Below are 21022 nucleotides of genomic sequence, written 5' to 3'. Positions count from 1 at the left end.
CAATATATAATCAATATAAAAAATGAGTAATTTTCAAGACCACAAAAATGTATTTACTATTATTTATACCAGCTTTATTTATAGTAGCCCAAAACTGGAAACAACCACACTATCCTTCAGTAAGTGAATGGTCAAACAAATTATGGTACACCGGATCATGGAATAGTACGCAGCAATAAAAAGGAAATAACTATTGATATACAAACAAGTTAGATGGATCTCCAGGGTATTATGCTGAGTGTAAAAATAAAGCCAATTTCAAATGGTCCTATGCTGTATAATACCATTTATATAAATGTCAATATTACAGATTCATGGAGATAAAAAACAGACTAGTGGTTGCCAGGAGTAAGGGGTGGGGATGACTATAAAGGGGTAGTAGGAGGGAAATCTTTGTGATGACGAAACAGTTCTGTGCCTTGGGTAGTGCTGGTGGTTACACAAATCTACACATGTGATTGAATGGCAAAGTATGGTATGTACACATTGTATCAGATTCCTGGTTTTGATATTGTACTATAATTGTGTAAGATATAACTGGGTGGGGAGCGAGGTGAAGGCTACATAACACCTCTTTATATTTTCTTGGCAACTTCCTATGATTCCATAATATTTTAAATTAAAAAGTATATTTGCACACATATATATGAAATGTTTTACAGTGTATACTAATTCTTCACAATTTGGTGTCTATTGTACACTTACTGCACATCTCAGTTTGTATTGGCCCCATTTCTGGGGTTCAGTGGTCTTATATACCTAGTGGCTGTTATATTGAATAGCACAGCTCTGTCATATGACCTTATTTTGGCAGCATCATAGGATTTTTTTCTACTCTATAGTGTTTTGTTTATTTCTTTTCTTCGCAAGAATGATACCTAAACATTATTGAATGCCCAGTCTATGTCAGGCATTGTTTTATGTGTTTAATAGACATTGACTCATTAAATATTCACAAAAATCCTTTAACATAGATATTAACTGTTAATGGGGAGAAAACCGAGGCATGAAAAGATGAAGTGATTCGCCCCGTTTAGTGACAGAGCCAAGGTCGGAATTCATAAGGCTAACTCTGAACTTCACCATGCTTGTCTGTCTTTTTCTTCCACTAGAGGGTCTCACCTCTCCTCCCGTAGGTCTCACCCCTACCCCACCACTGCTTTGCCTTGGTCCACAGTTGTGCGGACTAAACATTTCTTAAGGAGTGACCAAAACTGATGAGGAAGAAGTTGGAGAGCTGGGTTCTCTGCCCCCCTCTGCCCGTGGGAGCTATATGCTGAAGTGGGGTTCCTTAGAAGCAGAGCCTGGGGTAGGATTCGGATGCATGGCTGCCAGTCTAACCCTGTGAGCTCCCAGTCTGGCTCAACTACAGATTGTTTTTATCAAGGGAAATATTTTGTTTCAGAGACCAGTTATTTAACATATATTTATTGAGCACCTACTATATGCCAGGCACAGATAAGGCGGACATCAACTTATGGGACTTATGGATTACCAAGGAAGACCAAATTTGTTTTTTCAAACATTGGTAAAAGAGGAGAATGACCCAGGCTTTCTGAAAGCCAAATAGCCAGCATTTAGAAGTTTTAAACGTACATGCTGTTATAGGCTGAATTGTACCTTCCATTCATATGTTGAAGTTCTAGCTGCCAATACCTTAGGATGTGACTATATTTGATGATAGTCTTTTGAGGTATTTAAGAAGTGAGGTCATTAGCATGGGCCTTATTCCATATGACTGGTGTCATTATAAGAAGAGGACATCGGGACGCAGACAGGTACAGAGGGAAGAGCACGTGAGGACAGGGAGAAGATGGCCATTACCAGCCAGGAGAGAGGCCTTGGAAGAAACTAACACTATGGCACCTTACCTCAGGCTTCTACCCCCAGTTCTGTGAGAAAATAGATTCCAGCTATAAGCCGCCGACCTGTGGTACTGTTATGTAGCAGCCCTAGCAAAGGAATACACTTGCCCTTTGTCACCTTATTGCCATACTCGCTGTCATCCTGTGCCACAGAACTGCTCGTATTTATGCAGAATGATGCAAACACCTGGATTCTCATGGGAATGCTGTTTTTAAGAGTAAGAAAATACCTTACACGTTAATCAATAAAGGAATCAATAGATGCGTTACTGTACATTACATTTTATAAAGAGCAAGTTTTGCCCTGGCCGGGTGCTCAGTTGGTTGGATCATCATCCCATACACTGGGAGGTTGTGAGTTCGATCCCTGGTCAGGGTGCATATGAAAGGTTACCTACTGATGTTTCTCTCTCACATCCTTGTTTCTCTCTCTCCCTTCCTCTCTCTCTCAAAATCAATACAAACATATCCTCGGGTGAGGATTTAAAAAATGAAAGTATTCATATGTTGTGATATGGAAAGATCGCCAAGTTTTTTCTGGTTGGTTTGTTTTTAAACAGCTAAGATAGGTTAAATGACACAAGCTTGTATGTAGGTGGTCATGTTTGCGGATGAAAGGTCAGGTGTTCGTAAACAGACAGAAAGAGGTCCAGCTGTGGGGTTTTGCAGTGAGAACAGGTGTGGCTGACGACTTTCAGCCTTTCTTCTGTATGCTGCTTCACCGTGTGAACTGTCCAAAGCTTGCTTGCATCCATGCGTTGCTTCTGTTATTTGGAATAGTCTTTTTCTGTACCGTAATAGTTACCCAAGGGGCTGTGACGGATGTAAGAAGAGAGAGATTCTGGGGTTCAAGAGTGGCCCCCTTGAGGAAGTGGTGTTTGATCTGAGGCCCAAAGGGAGACTTAGGGTGAGGGTTGAGATAAGGGGGGTCAGAAGTTGGAGGGGGCAGAAGGCCTTGAAGGGAACGGAGAGGACTAAGGACAGAAAGCTTAAGGAAGGGAGAGAAGGAGTGGACTCAGGGATCCCTGTGAGCTGTGTAAGGAGTTTGGTTTGGTTTTTAAGGTCCATGAGAAGTCACAGCAAAGGCTTAGAGAGCAGGATGCGATCATATGTTTACATTTTAGGAAGGTTGGTTTGCCTGCAGGGTGGAGGGCTATTGGAAGGGGAGAGTTTAGTTGAAGAAAAACTTAGCTAAAGGACTTTGTAGTGGCCTAGGAGAAGGATGGTGGCGGCCCGGTGGGCCGGTGGGTGTGGCGGGTGTGATAATGGCCCGCTCCAGTGTCTGTGTCCCAATTACTGAAATCTGTGAATACAATAGGTGGCATTGCAGAGGGGGATTAGGATTGCAGGTGGATTTACAGGTGCCAATAAACTGACGTTACCGTAGGGCCGTTGTACAAATAGGCACAATGTGATCACAAGGGTCCTAGAAGCGGAGGAGCCGAGCAGAAGAGGAGGGTCAGGCAGAGCTGTGTAACAGGAAGAACAGTCAGAGACCCAGTGTTGCTGGCTTTGAATATGGAGGGAGGGTCCAAAGCCAAGGAATGCAGGTGGCCCCTAGAAACTGAAAAGGGCAACGAGCTGGGTTCTCCCTTAGGGCCTCCAGAAGGGGACACAGCTCTGCTGATGACTTGATTTTCACCCAGTGAGACCCATGTCAGACTTTGACCTTCGGAACTGTATGATGATGAATTTGTGTTGTCCAAGCTGCTGTGTTTGTGGTATATTGTTACAGCAGCAATAAAAAACTAATACAGTTGCCCTGGCCGGTTTGGCTCAGCGGTTAGAGCGTCGGCCTGAGGTCCAGAGAGACCCGGGTTCGGTTCCCACTAAGGGCATGTATCTCGGTTGCAGTTTGTCCCTGGCCCTGGTTGGTTGTGCGGGTGGCAGCCACTCGATGTGTCCCTTTCACGTTGATGTTTCTCTCTCTCTCTCTTCTTCTTTCTCCTTCCCGCTCTATCTGAACAAAAAAATGGAAAAATGTCCTCGGGTGAGGATAAAAAACAAAACAAAACTAATACAGTGGGAATTCTGACAGCTATACAGATGTAGTGGGCATTTGGGGAGCAGAGTGGACAGGAATTGGTGGCAATTGGATGTGCAGTGTGAGAGAGAAGGGCAAGTCCAAGTGGAGTCCAGAATTGGCCTCAGCAATTTGATGCAACATGGTTGTACAGTTAAGACTGAGATATCTAGAACAGGAACAGTTGAACATATAGGAAGATCATGACTTAAGCTTTGGAGATGCTGAGTGTCAAGAGTGGAAAGAATCCAGGAGGAGAGTTGGATGCATAAATCTGGAGCTCAGGAGAGGGGTCTGGGCTGTCTCCATACCTGGGATCATTGGCAGGAGAAAGAACTGAACTTGTGCTATAGGGTAAGACCTGGTGAAATAGGAGCGCCTGTAACATTTAACACATTTTTCTGAAATTGTTTTTGAGTGCCTACTCTGTTGATGCTATTCTACCAACTATGGTTTTCTTCTTCCTACTGTTTAAACATTGCTATCCCTCTGGACAGTGTGAAATGATCATAGTTTAAATATATTCTCAAAGCATGCCATTTTTTAGTTCTGGATGGGGGGTGGCAGGAAAATGAGATGAATAAGCAGAAGCCAGATGGAGCGTCTTGCAGTGGTTAAGGGCAGACAGTGTGGAGTTGGGTGAATGGATATGATAAGTCTGAGTGCAGCCACAGATTCCAGAATCGAGACAGACTCAGAAAGTGTAGATGAGAAGGAACCAGCAGGTAGGTGAGATCCAAGCAATTAGATCAGTGGAAAGTGCCTGAGAGATTCATACAGCACACAAATAAGGAGTGAGGAGTCAGAAGTCCTGGCCAGGTAGCTCAGTTGGTTGGAGCGCCATCCCAATAGGTTGTGGGTTCTATCCCTGATCAAGGCACATACAAGAAAAAACCATGAATGCATAAATAAGTGGAACAACAAATCTCTCTTCCTCCCTCCTCCCTCCCTTCCTTCTTTCCCTTTCCCTCCCTTTCTCTTTCTAATACCAATAAATAAATAAATAAATTTTTAAATGTAAAAAGAAGCCTGGCCAGTGTGGTCAGTGGTTGAGCATCGACCCATGCACCACGGTCTTCAGTTCGGTTCCCGGTCAGGGCACATGCCCAGGCTGTGGGCCCGATCCCCAGTGGGGGGCTTGCAAGAGGCAGCCAATCGCTGTTCTCTCTCATCGATGTTTCTATCTCTCTCTCCCTCTCCTTCTCTCTTTCTCTAAAATCAATAAAGAAAAAAAAATTATTTTTAATTTTAAAAAGGAGCAAGGAGTCAGGTATGAAGGTGGAGCTCAAATACAAAGTATAGAAATGGGAAGCCAGCGACAGATGGAGGGGCAGTAGCTGCTGAGAAGGCGGGTGCCGTTGGGTTAGGGCCCAGGTCAGAAGAGCAGGCACAGAGCACACAGCAGCTGGGTCATACGTGTCTGCACAGGACAAGTGGGGACCAGGCACAAGAGTAATTGTACTTGCCCAGCATGCCTTGAAGTGGTTTTTCTGCGGTGTGAAGCACCTGGTAGAACCCAGGGACTACCCCATGGGTGATGTTCAGGGGACATAAAAGAATCTCAGGAAAGGAAGCAATGTCATTTACATCTTTTTTGGATATGATGACATTATTTTTCTTAGAAAACAACTTTACTTTTAGATTATATTATGAGCCCATCTCGGGTTTTCAAGTATTTTCCTCTGAATCCCAAATGGGTGATTAATGTTACGTTTTACCTAAAAGCAACATAACTAAAAGCCTGGTGCATCTTTCTTTTTAATTTTTTTTTCTTTATTGATTTTAGAGAGAAAGAAAGGGAGAGGGAGAGAGAGACAGAAACATCGATGAGAGAGAACATCGATTGGCCGCCTCCTGCATGCCCCCCACTGGGGATCTGGCCCACAACCTGGGCATGTGCCCTGACCGGTGACCTCTTGGTGCATGGGTCGACGCTCAACCACTGAGCCACGCCAGCTGGGCTTGGTGCATCATTTGTTCCTGGTTCTGAGTCTATGACAAATGTTTGTGAGCAGTGACATCTCAAGGGACAGTGCAGTTGGTGCTGCCCCCTGCAGGACAATTTCTCAAACAGCTCTCTTTCTTCCACCAATGGCAGGCCGGTCATTACACTTCAATCATCTGCACACAGGTAGGAATTTCAGAAGTACTTAAATATCCATTACTACATTTACCAAGTTCTTCACAATAGGTCTGAAGATAAGAAAAGCGAAACCTTCTCCTGAGGGAATCGATAAGAGAAGAATTGCTCCTGAGAGATACAGTGAAGGCACCGTTTTCAGTTCTGTGCTCATATTCTAAGAATCCAGCTGTCCGGCTGGCTGGAAACCTTACTAGTCTGGTAATTACACTGACTTCTCACTTCAGCTCTAGGGCTTGCAAGCATGCCCTAAGTAGTTGTCAGTGCCAAAGGTTAGACCAAAGAGATTGTCAGATAGATTCGCTCCAGCCCTTCTCCTCTGTTCCCTGCCCCACCACATCTTCAACAGGCGCCTCTCTGCTAACCACTGCCTTGTATGCAGTCAAAGCTCCTGAACTATGTCAATATAAGAAACGTCCAAACCTGTAGAGAATTTTTATGAGTTTATTTGAGCCCAGCTGATGACATAGGTTGGGGAGCAAGATCTCATGCTCTAGAGAGTGACTGTTTCACAGTTTCTTTTATGCATTGAAATTAAGGAGGGAGCATAAGTGAAGGTGAGAAAAAGCAGGGCGGAGATAGAATTACAGGCTTTATTCAGATTGTGTACTCTTCGGAGGTTTGTCTGCTTTAGGAGGGGTCTGCAAAGGCATTTTCAAAGGTGTGTTAACCTAGAGCACAGAAACGATGCGCATAGCTTGCTTGAGGCAAAGATAAGCCTTTACTTAAAAAGATATGTGCGCTCTTCCCCTTTGAGACAGCATGGAGGGACCTGGAGAGTATTATGCTAAGCGAAATAAGCCAGTCAGAGAAAGGAAAATATCACATGATCTCATATGTGTGGAATCTAATGGACAAAATAAACTGACAAACAAAATAAATCCACAGACATGGAAGTATGGAACAGACTGACAGACTGACAGGAAGGAGGGAGGGAGGGCCGGAGAGACTAATCAAAGAACTTATATGCATATATATGCATAGCCCAGGCAGGCGAAGACCTGAGGTGGGGTGGGAACTGGGTGAAGGGGGCAAAGGGGGAAAGAGGGGGACGTCTGTAATACTCTCAACAATCAAATAAATTAAAAATAAAAACAAAAAACTTATATGCCTGGGGTGTGATTACCCATCATGACCTGCCTACTTAGGAATTTGTTATCAGATCACCCTATGAGGTTACTTTCCATAGAAACCCCTTTTCACCCATGAATATATTCATATTCTTATTAGCATTATTATAAAATATACTCAACGTAAAATTCACCATTTTAACCATTTTTAAGTGTACAGTGGCATTAAGTATACGCATCTTGTACAACTGTCTTCAAGATCCATCTCCAGAATCTTTGCGTCTTCCCGTGGAAATTCATTAAACAGTAAGTCCCCGTTTCCCCTCCCCCAGCGCCCGGCAATGCCATTCTCCTTCCTGTCTATAAATTTGACTACTTCAGGTACTTCATATAAGGAGAATCACACAATATTTGTTGCTTGTGTCTGATTATTTCACTCAGCATAGTATCTTGAAGATTCGTTCACATTGTTGCCCGTGTCCCAAATACCTTTTAAATAATTTTGAATAACTAGAAAACTAATATCTTTGCAATTTGTATCGTGTAGCCCAAACTCCATTCAGAACCCCTTATAAGCATGCCAACATTTTGGAAATAATAGATATTTCCCATAAGTATATCACTGGTCTTACTGATTATTCAGCTCTAGAAATTAATAAAAAAATGTTAGAAGTTGTACAAAAATAAAATTACCAGGCATATGGATAACAAGTTCGACTTTGAGCAAGAAAGTTGAAAATGGAATTCATAGTCCTGAAACTGACTTCTTGAGCCAGAAGTATTCAGGAGGGGAAAAAAAATGCTAGTGGCTATTTTCCAGGCCAGTAAGCATGTTTGCAGACAGGCAGAGTTTAATATTGACTTGCAAGATCACTTTGTTTTCTATGTAAACATGAAGAATATTTGTATTTTTAAAATTTTTATCCTCACCCAAGGACATTTTTGCATTTATCTTCAGATAGAGCAGGAGAGAGAGATGGAGGAAGAGAGCGAGAGACATCAAATGGTTGCTACCCACACTTGGTGTCGGGGACAAACTGCAACCGAGGTACATGCCCTTAGTGGGAACTGAACCCAGGACTCTGTGGTCTGCGGGCCAACGCTCTAACCGCTGAGCCAAATCGGCCAGGGCAAGAATATTCTTATCAATTCTCCTCCACATGCTTGTGATGGTTAATATTATGTGTCAGTTTGACTGGCTAAGGGATGCCCAAATAGCTGGCAAATAACATTTCTGGGTGTGTCCATGAGGATGTTTCTAGAAGAGATTGGCGTTTGTATTGGTAAACTGAATAAATCAGATGCCCCTCCCCAGTGTGGATGGGCATCCTCTACTTACTCGGGGGCCCTCACAGAACGAAGAGAAAGGAAGGGTGAATTGCTATCTTCATGCGTGAGCTGAGACATCCACCTCCTGCCCTTGGACATGGATGCTCCTGGTTCTCATGTTTTCAGATTCAGAACTGAACTGACACCATCAGCCTCTGATTCCCAGGCCAATAGACATGGCTGAATTACCAAGAGCTTTCTGGTTCTCCAGCTGGCAGACAGCAGATTAGGGGCCATCTTGGCCAACATAACCACATTAGCCAATTCCTGTACTTAGTCCTGTTGGTTATGCTTCCTGGGAGAACCCTGACTAATACAATGCTGATACCATAAGCAGAGGACCTCTGAGCTAAGAAGTGTCATTGGGGTTTCAGTAGAGCTGAAAGTAAAGCCAGTGTCCAGAGTTTCTGTTCCATGTTGCAGCCAGGTCTAGTTCAGCATCAGGCCAGTTGTCCATTAGTCTACTGTGTGTGGGTCAAGGCAGGGAAGCAGGAGCGTGGATTCCTGCAAGCCAGGAGTCAAGTGTAACACGCCAGGAGCCAAGAGAGTGAACTTCTTTGTTGAGGGACTTAAGTAGCCCAAATTTCATGTCCTGACAGCGGCCATGCGTACTCTGGCCAATGACCTGTTCCCAGGTGTGACTGACAGCAAGCATCTTTGCTAATCTGCTCTATTTCACTGGGCATGCATCCGTCTGTCCCAGTCCAGTCCCTTCCCCCAGCGGTCTTCAGGGAATGGACAGGTGGCTCCCTGGGGAGTGTAAAGCTGCAGCTTCCTAGCAAAGCTGCTCAAGTGACATGCCTGTAACATGCGGCCCTTCCGTTGCTCCTTCCCTGTAATTAACAACTAGGCTAATTACAATGGAATCAGCACCTCCCAGCGTGGTCAGAATGTAAGGGAATGGCTACCACACATAGCCCTTCAACCTCTGATCCCAGAAAGACTCCCTTTATGTTATGTTAGCTCGTATTGTGTTGTTGACATTGTATACAAAGGACTTCTTCTACTTTCCTGTTTAGTTATTCTAACTATTCCAGAAGCTAGGCACATTTGGAGTTATCTCTATTAAGAGAGGAGGACTCTCCGTCTCAGAGGCTGCCAGGGTCACCGGGCGTGCCATGTAGGAGATGTGGGACAGGTATTCAAGGCAGCGAGCCTAGGGGAGTGCATGAGCCTGGTCTCAGGATGTGGACTGCCTGAGCCCTGAGCCCTCTTCAGCTTCTTTCTGCTTGGGCGAACTTGGGCACATTCCTTAACATCCCCGGGCCTTGGTTTCCTCATCTGTATGGTGGGAATAATTGTTTTTATTATGTAAATTTCAGTGAAGAGAACATGTGAGTGTTCATGTGCAGAACAGTGTCTGGCACACAGTAGCCCTATAACAGTGGAGTTTAAGGAACATTTTCTGGTCTCTGGTGTGGGCTGTGTGACCATCACAAAGCACCTGGCTCAGATAGCCCCAGGTACTCTTCTCCTGCTTGCTAGTCTTTCTCTGAATCCCTGCTCACTGTCCCAGCTAACAGACCTGAACTGGGAGAGGCTGCATCCAGGAGCTTTTGGACAACGCATGTGCTTAAAGCAAGACGACCTGCTAAGTCAGGTCCAAAGCTGGGGTGCTCCGGAAAGCAGGTTCAGGGCTAAGGTGACAGTGAAAATTTCAGAGCATTGCACTGGAGTCTGAGAATTTGGATTTCCTTCAGACTCTTCCAAGACACACCTTTCTTATGAGAACATGTAGGGATCGAAATCACCCCTCAAAGCAGCGTGTGCCCTGAGTTTTGCAAGAAACTTTCAGAAACATGAATCTGGCGTGTGTTTACTATCTTCCTCTAGGAATGTAACTAATATTCGTACAGTAAAGACTTTGAGAAGTTCCATTGTTTTCACAAACTTATTTGACTAAGAGATCAACCCTCTCCCTTCTAATTCCCCTTTCAGAGAGCTGGTTTCCTAGGAACACACTTTGGTTAGTGCTGATTCAGACTAGCAGGTGAATGCTCACCTGTGTATTTAATAATGAAATGAGGGGATTAGGCAATAGTAGACATTAAGTCTTAAAATGCCTAATCTTAAAGCTTGTAGCAGACTTTCTGTTGTACTAAGCAGTGTCTATTGTTGAAGTAAGAAATGTCCAAACCCGTAGAGTATTTTTATGAGTTTATTTGATGATAATTTCTGGGAAGCAAAATCTCAGTGGATTGAGAAAATGCTCCTGAGAATGGCAGTTTTGCACCTTAGTTTATACATTACAATCAAAGGAGGAGGCATAAGGAGGGTTACATGAAATCCACTGGTGATAGATTAGGGAGGTGGGACAAAGCAAAGCAGGGAAACCTCTGTGATTGGATAAAAAGTAAAACTGATAGGCACATAATTCTTTTACATTGGTGGGTACAGGAGTGTTAACAATTAACATAGACAGCACATAGAGATGGTGCAGGGAACAAGATAACAATGAGGGGTTCCCTGGTCTCTGTGGTCTTGTGCGCTGGTGGGAGATTCTGCCCTGAGGGTCTGGAAAAGGGGGTTACTCTGACTTCTAAGGCATGTTGCCGTAGATACAAAAAGATGATAGACAGGCTCAGTTAAGGTAAGGACTGATCTTTGTCAGGGAAGATACTGGCTCGGGACAGGACTACCTGCCATGACTCACTTTTAGTTAGGAAGATTCCATTTCAGAGCATCCTGTGTGGTTACTTGGGTCGCTGAGTTTGTAAGGCCACCACGCAGGCCTCCGCTGGGCTTGTCAGGTTTAGTATGTGGCCTCTTTTTTGTCCACAATACCAAAGGGTTCTGGAAGGCCTGCTGGGACTCAGGAGCAGGACGGTATTCCATGCCCTTGGTTTACATGGACGCTCAACAGCACAGGCCGTCGGTTCTCCTCCAGCCTTGTCTGCTCAGTGATGGAGTTCTGTCTCAGAAAAAGGGTCCAGATTTCCGGAGAGACATGAGGACCCAAGAAACCTCCAGAATCTCATAGTTACCTTATTCGAGCTCACACTACCCACCAACCTGTATTTCTAGGGGAGCAGGGTTTCTAAGGGCCAGGTGTGTCCAGTACAGAAGGCAGGTTCTGCAGCCAGTGACGAAGAACGTGTGCTGGGAGGTTCTGAGTCTCCAACTTTGCCTGTTTCTAACCTGGGCTCTGAGCTTCTATAAATGGAGGTATGATAATAACACTCTTGTGCAAAACAAAAGAGTCAACAGAGCAGGCCTGAGACTGCCTATCTAAGAAAAGTCTATTTGCTAGGTTGGACCCTGGCTGGCATCTGGAAGTTGGGTTTTAGGAGGGTTCCCATCATTCCCCAGTAAGAATGGCTCACTGTGGCTAAACAGTTTATGCAAACTATGTGGTTTATGCTGAACCTCTATTTCCTTCAAGAGTCTGACATTGGGCATGGACTAGGCAGAGGGTGCTTTGTGCCCAGTGCCCAGTAAAGTCCTCAGGCACTGAGTCTCTACTGGGCTTCCCTGATCGACATCATTTCACAGGCGTTGTCACAGTCCAGTGCGGAGGCATTGATCACGTCCTGTGTGTGTGTCCACTGGGAGAGGACCCCTGGGAGCGTGTGTCTGCTTCCCTCCAGACTTCGTCCCACACACCTTTCCCTTTGTGTCCTTTCACTGTGACACATCGCAGTCATGAATATGACTATATGCTGAGTCCTGTGAATCCTCCTGGCAAATGGAACGTGGGGTGGTGTTTGTTGGGGATATATATATAGGGTTGTTGTGGATTTTAAGTGAGAGCATACACATTGAACATTTAGCACCATGCCAGGTATAGACTAAGCATAGACACATCAGACAGAAGACACCATCTACCAAGCAGATCTTCACTTCCCTACCATGTGTCCCTCTGCTTCACGGTGCTAAAAAGCACCAGGACATTGTCTGTCTTTCCCCTGCATGTGGGATTCCTCAGTGCTGTCAGAGTAATGGCCATCACTAATAGGCCATCACTACACACCATGCAGAGCCTCTCTCTGCGTTTAGTCTGGTGTGGGCTTCACGGGAACGTTGCTTTAGGAGTTGGAACTGGTTTTTTATTTTGTTTAAAAAAATTTTTTTTTTTCATTGATTTTAGAGAGAAGAAGGGAGAGGGAGAGAGAGAGAGAAACATCGATGAGAGAGAACATCAATTGGCCACTTCCTGCATGCCCCCCACTGGGGATCTGGCCCACAACCTGGGCATGTGCCCTGACCAGGACTCGAACCGGTTACCTTTTGGTGCATGGGTCGACACTCAACCAGTGAGCCACACCGGTCAGACTGGAAGTGTTTTTTATTTTCCTTTCTGGTTGCTTCCTCTGTAACTCTTTAACTCCAACTTATTAGACTATACTAATGGTATTTATTGTCATTTAGATTACAGTTGTATAGTATCACAAGATACAACATAGGTAAGTGAATTCAGCTGTGGGTTTCCTTGTACAACTGTCTTATTAAAAACAAGAACAGTATTAATTCATTGATTTTTCTTTATACTCCCACTTGAATGGCCTAGCAACCACTGGGAAATTCACAATCAGGAAGGGAATAGTAAGACATTTCTGTTCTGGATCTAAAAATATTTGGCCTAGTATTTTCAGTGATTGCTCGCGTTTGAATACACGCAAAAGAACTCTTCTAAAATGATTTTCATAAATGACTGTTTTTAAAAAATACTCATGAAGTTTATTAAAATGTCAAGTGGACTCAGCCAACACATGACCAAGTTATATTTTTCAGTGTTTCTTTATTTTCACTAAATAACACCGAGAGATGTTATACAGAGCCACTTACTTACTTGGCATAATTTCCTGGCCACTGAAAACATTCAAGGCCCTCAACCACCCACATAATAGCATCAAAATCAAGACTCTTCTGAGTCAACACAATGGCATAGCAGCTAATATAGTTACCCAGGTTGGACATTGTCAGTTGAGACTTTGAAGCAGCAAAAACAGAAAGAGAAAAACGAGTATCTGAAGATGCAAGGTATGGGGTGCTAATCAGGTCTTTGCATTCCTAGGACAGTTGGCTTTTTTCCATCCATCAATTTACTCCAAAATATAAACAGCATAAAGTAGCAGCCATTTATTTGTGTCCTGATTCTGTAGGTCAGCACTTTGAGTCTAGTTCTGCTGGGTGGTTCTCCTGGGCTCACTTAGTGGATAGCTGCCACTCAGCTAGGGGGCGCTGCTCCTAGGCCTGGTTGCTGGCTGGCCCAATGGGTGACCGAGCTACATGGTCCGTCACCCCCAGCAGGATAGTTTGATTCTTATGCTGGCTGTTGGTTCCAGGAGCAGCAGGAGGGAAAGCCCCCATGTGCAAGCGCATTTCACGCTTGTGTCATGGTTTTAGTTGTCCCACGGGCTACAACAAGTTACAAATGCAGGTATGAGTCTGTGTGGGAGAGGCTCACCCAAGGGCATGGCCACTGGCAGGCATGAAATGTCAGGGGTTATTCCTGCAACCACAGCTGGGTTTCTTCACTTCTTTACCCTTGGCATAGGTGCACTCAAATATTTAAAATCAGTTGACCAGTATTTTAATTTTTTTTTTTCTTTATTGATTGTTTAGAGAGAGGAAGGGGGGGGGGGAGAAACATCGATGAGAGAGAACTCTGCATGCCCCCCACTGGGAATTTGGCCCAGAACCTGGGCATGTGCCCTGACCAAGAATTGAACCTGCGACCTCCTGGTACATGGGTCGATGCTCAACCACTGAGCCACACCAGCCGGGCTGACCAATCTTTATTAACCTACTGGTAGCAAGGTACTTCAAGAATAAAAAAATGTATAGTTTTGCTTTCCAAGAGAAGCAACATCAAGGCATTTTGAGCTCTTATCATATTTCATTAGTTTTTCATTAGCATTTTATATTAGTTTTCTAAATTAACCTGAAGCAGCAACCAGGATGGATGGTAGAAAGGATTTTGATAGAGTCTGGGAGTTAAGGCTGTGAAGGATCTGAGTGCTGTCAGAAGAATAGAGATTCAGTGCTGTGGTCCGAATGTGGCCCTCCAAATGTCTGTGCTGGAACCCTCACTCCCAAGGTGATGGTTTTTGGAGGAGGGGCTTTGGGGAGGTGACTAGCTCGTGAGGGCAGAAGCCTTCTGAAGGGGATTCAGCCCCTTACAGAGGACGCCTGAGGGAGCACCTTTGTCCCTGCTGCTGTGTGAGGTTACAGCAGAAAACAGCCACCTGGGAAGCTGGTCCTCACCACACCGAATCTGCCAGCACCTTGACCTTGGACTGCTGGTCTCCAGGACTGTGAGGAGTAAATGTCAGTCGATTAGAAGCCGCCTGCCCTTGTTATAGCAGCCCCAACAGACTAGACTCCAAGTAGGGATGCAGTGGGGGCTTGAGCAGAGCGGGAGCGACAGGCTACCCTGCTCGCCAAACAGGCAGAAGTGTGAAAAGGAGAAACAGAAAGTGTAATGACAGGTGAAGAGAAGAGAGGGAGAGAAGGAAGGAGGGAGAGAGCAAAGGAAGATGTTAACATTGATGGAGCTCTGACCCCAGGTGCTATTCTCTGAATATTTTAGGTGATTTTAGTCCATCAGCAAATATGCCAGAAACTGGCAAATAGTCATGGACGAGTGGGCAGCACCCATTGTCTCATGGGCCTTATATTCTAGTAGGAAAACAGACACTGGGCACACTGTCACCCATCATTAACTGACAGCAAATGGAGGGGTGCTGTGAAGAATGTGCACACACAGCTGGAGGAGTGTGTGACCCACCTGTTCAAGTCTGAGGGCTGCAATAGGCCTGCCTATCAGAGCAGTGCTGAAGCCAAACATCATCTTATAGGACGCCCAGCACAGTAAAAAAGGGGTCTTCCTCCCTGCCCATCCCCCTCTCCCCAGAGGTATATTTAATACTTGTAGTACCTACTTTGTGCTAGGTGCTTTTCATGACTTTTTCAAATGTTTAATCCTAATAATAATTTTATGTTCCATTTTTTATGTACAGTTAGTTGTTCCTCAGTATCCATGGGGGATTGGTTCCAGGACCCTCTACAGATAACAAAATCCACAGATGCTCAAGTCCCCCATAGAAAATGGCATCATATTTGCATATAATCTATATACGTCTTTCTTTATGCTTTAAATCAGTGCCAGTTACTTACAATGCCTAACACAATGAAAATGCTGTGTAAATAGTTGTTATACTGTGTTTTTAGGGCATAATAAAATAAAAAGTTTGTACGTGTTTAGTATAGACACAACCAACTTTAGTACAGATACAGCCATAATAGGCCTAACTATATAGTATGCATTAGTCACAATGTAATGTTTTTTTAATACTTTTGATCCGTGGTTGGTTGAATCCTTGAATGGGAAACCTCGGAATATAAAGGGCCAACTCTGTGCACATATTATATTTTTCCACACAAATGGTTTAGATTGTAAGTGCGCACCAAACTTTGAGGTGCTTCTCCCTGTGTGCTAGTCAGCTTTTGCTTTAATAACGCCACATAACAAACAAGTCCAAGGTCTCAGAGGCTTAATTATGAACATTGATTTCTTCCTCAGGAGTCAGCTGTGGCTCAGTTGGACTTGACTACTACTGGACGTGGGATTCGTGTCTGCTTCCTGCAGCTCTCCTTCCAGAAGCTGAGGTTGCATCATCCACCAGAGAGATCTTTATGCCAAGTGGCAGGAACACAGGAGGGAAAGTGGAAACACACACACAGGGCCCCAAAACAGAACCTTCGCCCTGAACAGGCACACTGTCTCTTCTATCCACAGTCTATTTGTCAAACCAGGTCATACGGCCAGGTCCAGAATCACTGGGGTAGGGAACTGTACTCCACATGGCCAGTGCAAGGGGAGAACAAACAAAATTAGAATCAAATTAACTGTACACCCTGAAAATCCAACTTTCATCTTTTGTAGCTGGCGTTTAGTGCCGCGACTTTCAACCGGGGTGCCACACTAATTTTTTAGACACTCAATACCTGAGTGTTTAGTCAGGGGCACTGACCTTTTTCCCCTTAGATAGTCAATGAATGAATGAATCAAAATTATACCTTTTTTTTTTTTTTGTCAGATCGGCAAAAAATATATTCTTGGTGCACCACAGAATTTTAGTAATTAACTTAGATGCGTCAAGAGATGAAAAACATGTTGAAAGTTGCTGATATAGAGGAATTACTGAAAAGATGTAACTGTGAACGAATTAGTAATTTCCCTGTGGTCTTCTGCTGACAAGATATAAACAGCTGCCTCTCTTCTGTTTACATTTCCCAGGTTTTTGCATCATGTTTGGAAAGAAAAAGAAAAAGATTGAAATATCTGGCCCCTCCAACTTTGAACACAGGGTGCATACTGGGTTTGACCCACAAGAACAGAAGTTCACCGGCCTGCCCCAGCAGTGGCACAGTCTGTTAGCAGACACGGCCAACAGGCCGAAGCCCATGGTCGACCCCTCGTGCATCACACCCATCCAGCTGGCTCCCATGAAGGTATGCTGAAGGCTTCTTATTCAGTTGACTTAGGAAGCATGTTCTCATTTGATTAAGACCATCATCTTTATGGGCAAACTATAAAATGCCTAAGCAGTGTATTTGTTTTTATTTTTATTTTTTTATTTTTTTCCTAGTTTCTTTTTGTTTTATTATTATTATTATTTTTTGTTACAGATGTTTCTTCTTTTTTTCCCCATTGACACCCTCCTCCCTATCCCCCCACCCCATACCTGGTTTTGTTGTCCATGTCTATCGGTTATGCGTACATGCATATAAGTTCTGTGGTTTACCTCTTTCCTCCCTCCACCACCCTCTCTTCTGAGGGTTGTCAGTCTGTATTCTACTTCCACGTCTCTGGGTCTACCCTATTCCTCAGACTGTTGTGTTCATTATATTCCACAAATAAGTGAGATCATGTGATATTTGTCTTTCTCTGCTTCGCTTGTTTCATTTAGGATAAGACTCTCCAGGTCCCTCCGTGTCTTCTCAAAGGATAAAAGATCTTTCTTTCTTACAGCTGCATAGTACTCCATTGTGTATATGTACCACTGCTTTTTTATCCATTTGTCTACTGATGGACACTTGGGCTGTTTCCAGATCTTAGCTATTGTAAATAGTGCTGCTATGAACATAGGGTACATATATTTCTGATTGGTGTTTCAGGCTTCTTAGGGTATATTCCTAGAAGTGGGATCACTGGATCAAATGGCAATTCAATTTTTAACTTTTTGAGGTAACACAAAAGTATTTTCCATAGTGACTGCACAAGTCTGCATTCCACCCAGCAGTGTACTAGAGTCCCCTTTTCTCCACACCGTCACCAACACTTGTTGTTTGATGATTTGTTGATGGCAGCCATTCTGACAGGTGTGAGGTGATACCTCATTGTTGTTTTAATCTGTATCTCTCAGATTATTAGTGATGTTGAGCATTTCTTCATATGTCTCTTGGCCATTTGTATGTCCTGTTTGGAGAGGTGTCTATTTAGCTCCTCTGCCAATTTTTATTTTTAATCCTCACCCAAGGACATTTTTTGATATTTTGTTCAGATAGAGTAGGAAGGAAAGAGAGAGAGAGAAACATGGACATGAAAAGGACACATCGAGTGGTTGCCACCCACATGACCCAAACAGGGCTGTGAAGAAACTGCAACCAAGGTACATGCCCTTAGCAGGGACAGAACCCGGGTCTCTCTGGACCGCAGGCTGACACTCTAACCGCTAAGCCAAACCGGCCAGGGCCCAACACCATTTATTGAAGAGGCTGTCTTTGCTCCATTGTATGCTCTTGCCTCCTCTGTCAAACACTAATTGAGCATGTCTTGGGTCCATTTTTGGGTTCTCTGTTCTGTTCCACTGGTCTATATGCCTGTTCTTGTGCCAGTACCAGGCTGTTTTGGTTACAGTAGTTTTGTAGTATAACCTGATATCCGGTATTGTGATCCCACCTACTTTGTCCTTCTTTTTCAAGATTGCTGTGTCTATTGAGGGTCTTTTTTGGTTCCATATGAACTTTTGAAGTAATTGTTCTAGTTCTGTGAAGTATGTCATTGGTATTTTGATGGGGATTGCATTGAATCTATAGATTGCTTTGGGTAGTATAGACATTTTAATGATGTTAATTCTCCCAATCCATGAACAAGGTATGTGCTTCCACTTTTTTATATCTTCCTCTATTTCTTTTTTCAATTTCCTGTAGTTTTCTGCAAATAGGTCCTTTACTTCTTTGGTTAAGTTTTTTTCTAGGTATCTTAATTTTTTTGCCACGATGGTAAATGGGATTGTTTTTTTTAGTTTCTCTTTCTGTGAGTTCATCATTGGTATAAAAATACTGTTGCTTTCTTGACATTAATTTTATATACTGCTACTTTGCCAAATTCATTTATTAAATCTAGTAGATTTTTGATGGAGTCTTTAGGGTTTTCTATGTATAATATCAAGTCATCTACGTATAATGACAGTTTCACTTCCTCCTTTCCAATTTGGAACCCTTTGATTTTTTCTTCACGTCTGATTGCTGTGGCTAAGACTTGCAGTGCTATGTTAAATAAGAGTGGCGAAAGTAGGCATCCTTGACTTGTTCCTGTTCTTAAGGGAAATGCTTTTGGATTTGCTCATTGAGTATGATGTTGGCTGTAGGTCTTTCATATATGGCCTTTATTATGTCGAGATATGATCCCTCTATTCCCAGATTGCTGAGCATTTTTATCAGAAATGGGTGGTGAATTTTGTCGAATGCTTTTTCAGTGTCTATTGATATGATCATGTGGTTTTTTTCATTTTGTTTATGTGGTGTATCACATTTATTAATTTGCAAATATTGTACCAGCCTTGCATCCCTGGGATGAATCCCACTTGGTCATGGTGAATAATTTTTTAATGTATTGCTAGATCCGATTTGCTAGTATTTTGTTCAGGATTTTGTTATCTGTTCATCAGGGATATTGGCCTGTAGTTTTCTTTCTTTGTAGTGTCTTTTTCTGGTTTTGGAATTAGAATTATGCTGACCTCATAAAACGAGTTTGGAAGTCTTCCTTCTTCTTGAATTTTTTGAAATAGTTTGAGGAGAATGGGTGTTAGTTCTTCTCTGAATGTTTGTTAAAACTCCCCAGTGAAGCTGTCCCAGCCTGGGCTTTTGTTTGCTGGGAGAGTCTTGATTATTTCTTCAATTTCCTTAGTTGTATTGGTCTGTTCAAGTTTTCTATCTCTTCATGGTCCAGTTTTGGGAGACTGTGTGTTTCTAGAAATTTGTCCATTTCGCTTAGATTGTTGAATTTGTTGCCGTATAATTGTTCATAGTATTTATTAACGATTCTTTGTATTTCTGTCGTGTCACTTGTTACTTCTCCTTTTTCATTTCTGATTTTGTGTATTTGGGTTCTCTCTCTTTTTGTTTCTTGGTGAGTCTAGCTAAGGGTCCATCAGTCTTGTTTATTTTTTCAAAAAACCAGCTGTTTGTTTCATTGATCCTTTAAATTGTTTTTTGGTCTCTATGTCATTTATTTCTGTTCTGATCTTTATTATCTCTTCCTTCTACTTGCTCTGGGGTTTTCTTTTTGTTTGGTTTCTAGTTCTTTAAGTTGTGAGGTTAGATAGTCAATTAGGAATTTTTCTTGTTTCTTGAGGTAAGTCTGTAGGGCTATGAACTTCCATCTCAGAACTGCTTTCACTGTATCCCATACATTTTGTGTTGTTGTATGATCATTTTCATTGATTTCCAGGAAATTTGTAATTTCTTCCTTGATCTGCATGGTAACTCACTCATTGTTTAATAACATGCTATTTAGCCTCCATGTGTTCAACTGTTTTTGCATGTTCTTGTTGCAGTTGATTTCTAGTTTCATGCCATTGTCATCTGAGAAGATGCTTGATATGATTTCAATCTTCATGAACTTGTAGAGACTTAGTTTGTGTCCTAACATGTGGTCTATCTTTGAGAATGTCCCATGCGCACTTAAGAATGTGAATTCTGTAGTTTTGGGGTGTAATTTTCTGTAGATATTTATTAAATCCATTTGGTCTAGTGCTTCATTTGGATTCTTTGTTTCCTTGCTAATTTTTTGTCTAGAGGATCTATCCAGTGATGTCAGCAAGATGTTGAAGTCCCCTGCTATGATTGTATTGCTGTCCATTTCTCCTTTGAAGGTCTCCAAAAGATTTTAAATGTATTTTGGTGCTCCTATATTGGGTGCATATATGTTTACCAAGGTTATATCTTCCTGTTGGATAGATCCTTTCAATATTATGCAATGGCCTTCTTTGTCTCTAGTGATGGCCTTCATTTTGAAATCTATTTTATCAGATATGAGTATTGCTACCCCAGCTTTTTTTTCTTTCCATTTGCTTGGAAGACTTTTTCCCATCCCTTCACTTTCAACCTATGTGAGTCTTTTGTTTTGAAGTGGGTCTCTTGTAAACAACATATATATAAGTCATGCTTTCTTATCCAGTCAGCTACTCTGTGCCTTTTTATCAGAGCATTCAGTCCATTTACATTTAAGGTGATTATTGATCTGCACTTATTTATTGCCATTTTTGTTTAGTGTGGTTATATTTTTCTTCCTATTTCTTCTACTAATTACAGTTCTTTTAACATTTCTTGCAGTGCAGGTTTGGTACTAATGTATTCCCTTTTT

General features: G+C 42.9%; 1 protein-coding gene across 1 annotated transcript in view; it reads left to right on the top strand.

Annotated features, from left to right (window-relative positions):
* The window catches only part of PAK5 (p21 (RAC1) activated kinase 5), a 285370-nt gene that overhangs the window by 169141 nt on the left and 95207 nt on the right, over positions 1 to 21022 (top strand). Inside the window, exon 3 of the mRNA XM_036244816.1 lies at positions 16670 to 16884. Coding sequence (XP_036100709.1) covers positions 16681 to 16884 — 204 coding nt within the window. The 5' untranslated portion in view covers positions 16670 to 16680. The remainder of the gene's footprint in view (positions 1 to 16669; positions 16885 to 21022) is intronic.

Source organism: Molossus molossus, unplaced genomic scaffold (assembly GCF_014108415.1).
Source record: "Molossus molossus isolate mMolMol1 unplaced genomic scaffold, mMolMol1.p scaffold_m16_p_6, whole genome shotgun sequence".
NCBI classification, from domain to species: Eukaryota; Metazoa; Chordata; class Mammalia; order Chiroptera; family Molossidae; genus Molossus; species Molossus molossus.
This window is presented reverse-complemented; position numbering and strand designations above follow the sequence as displayed.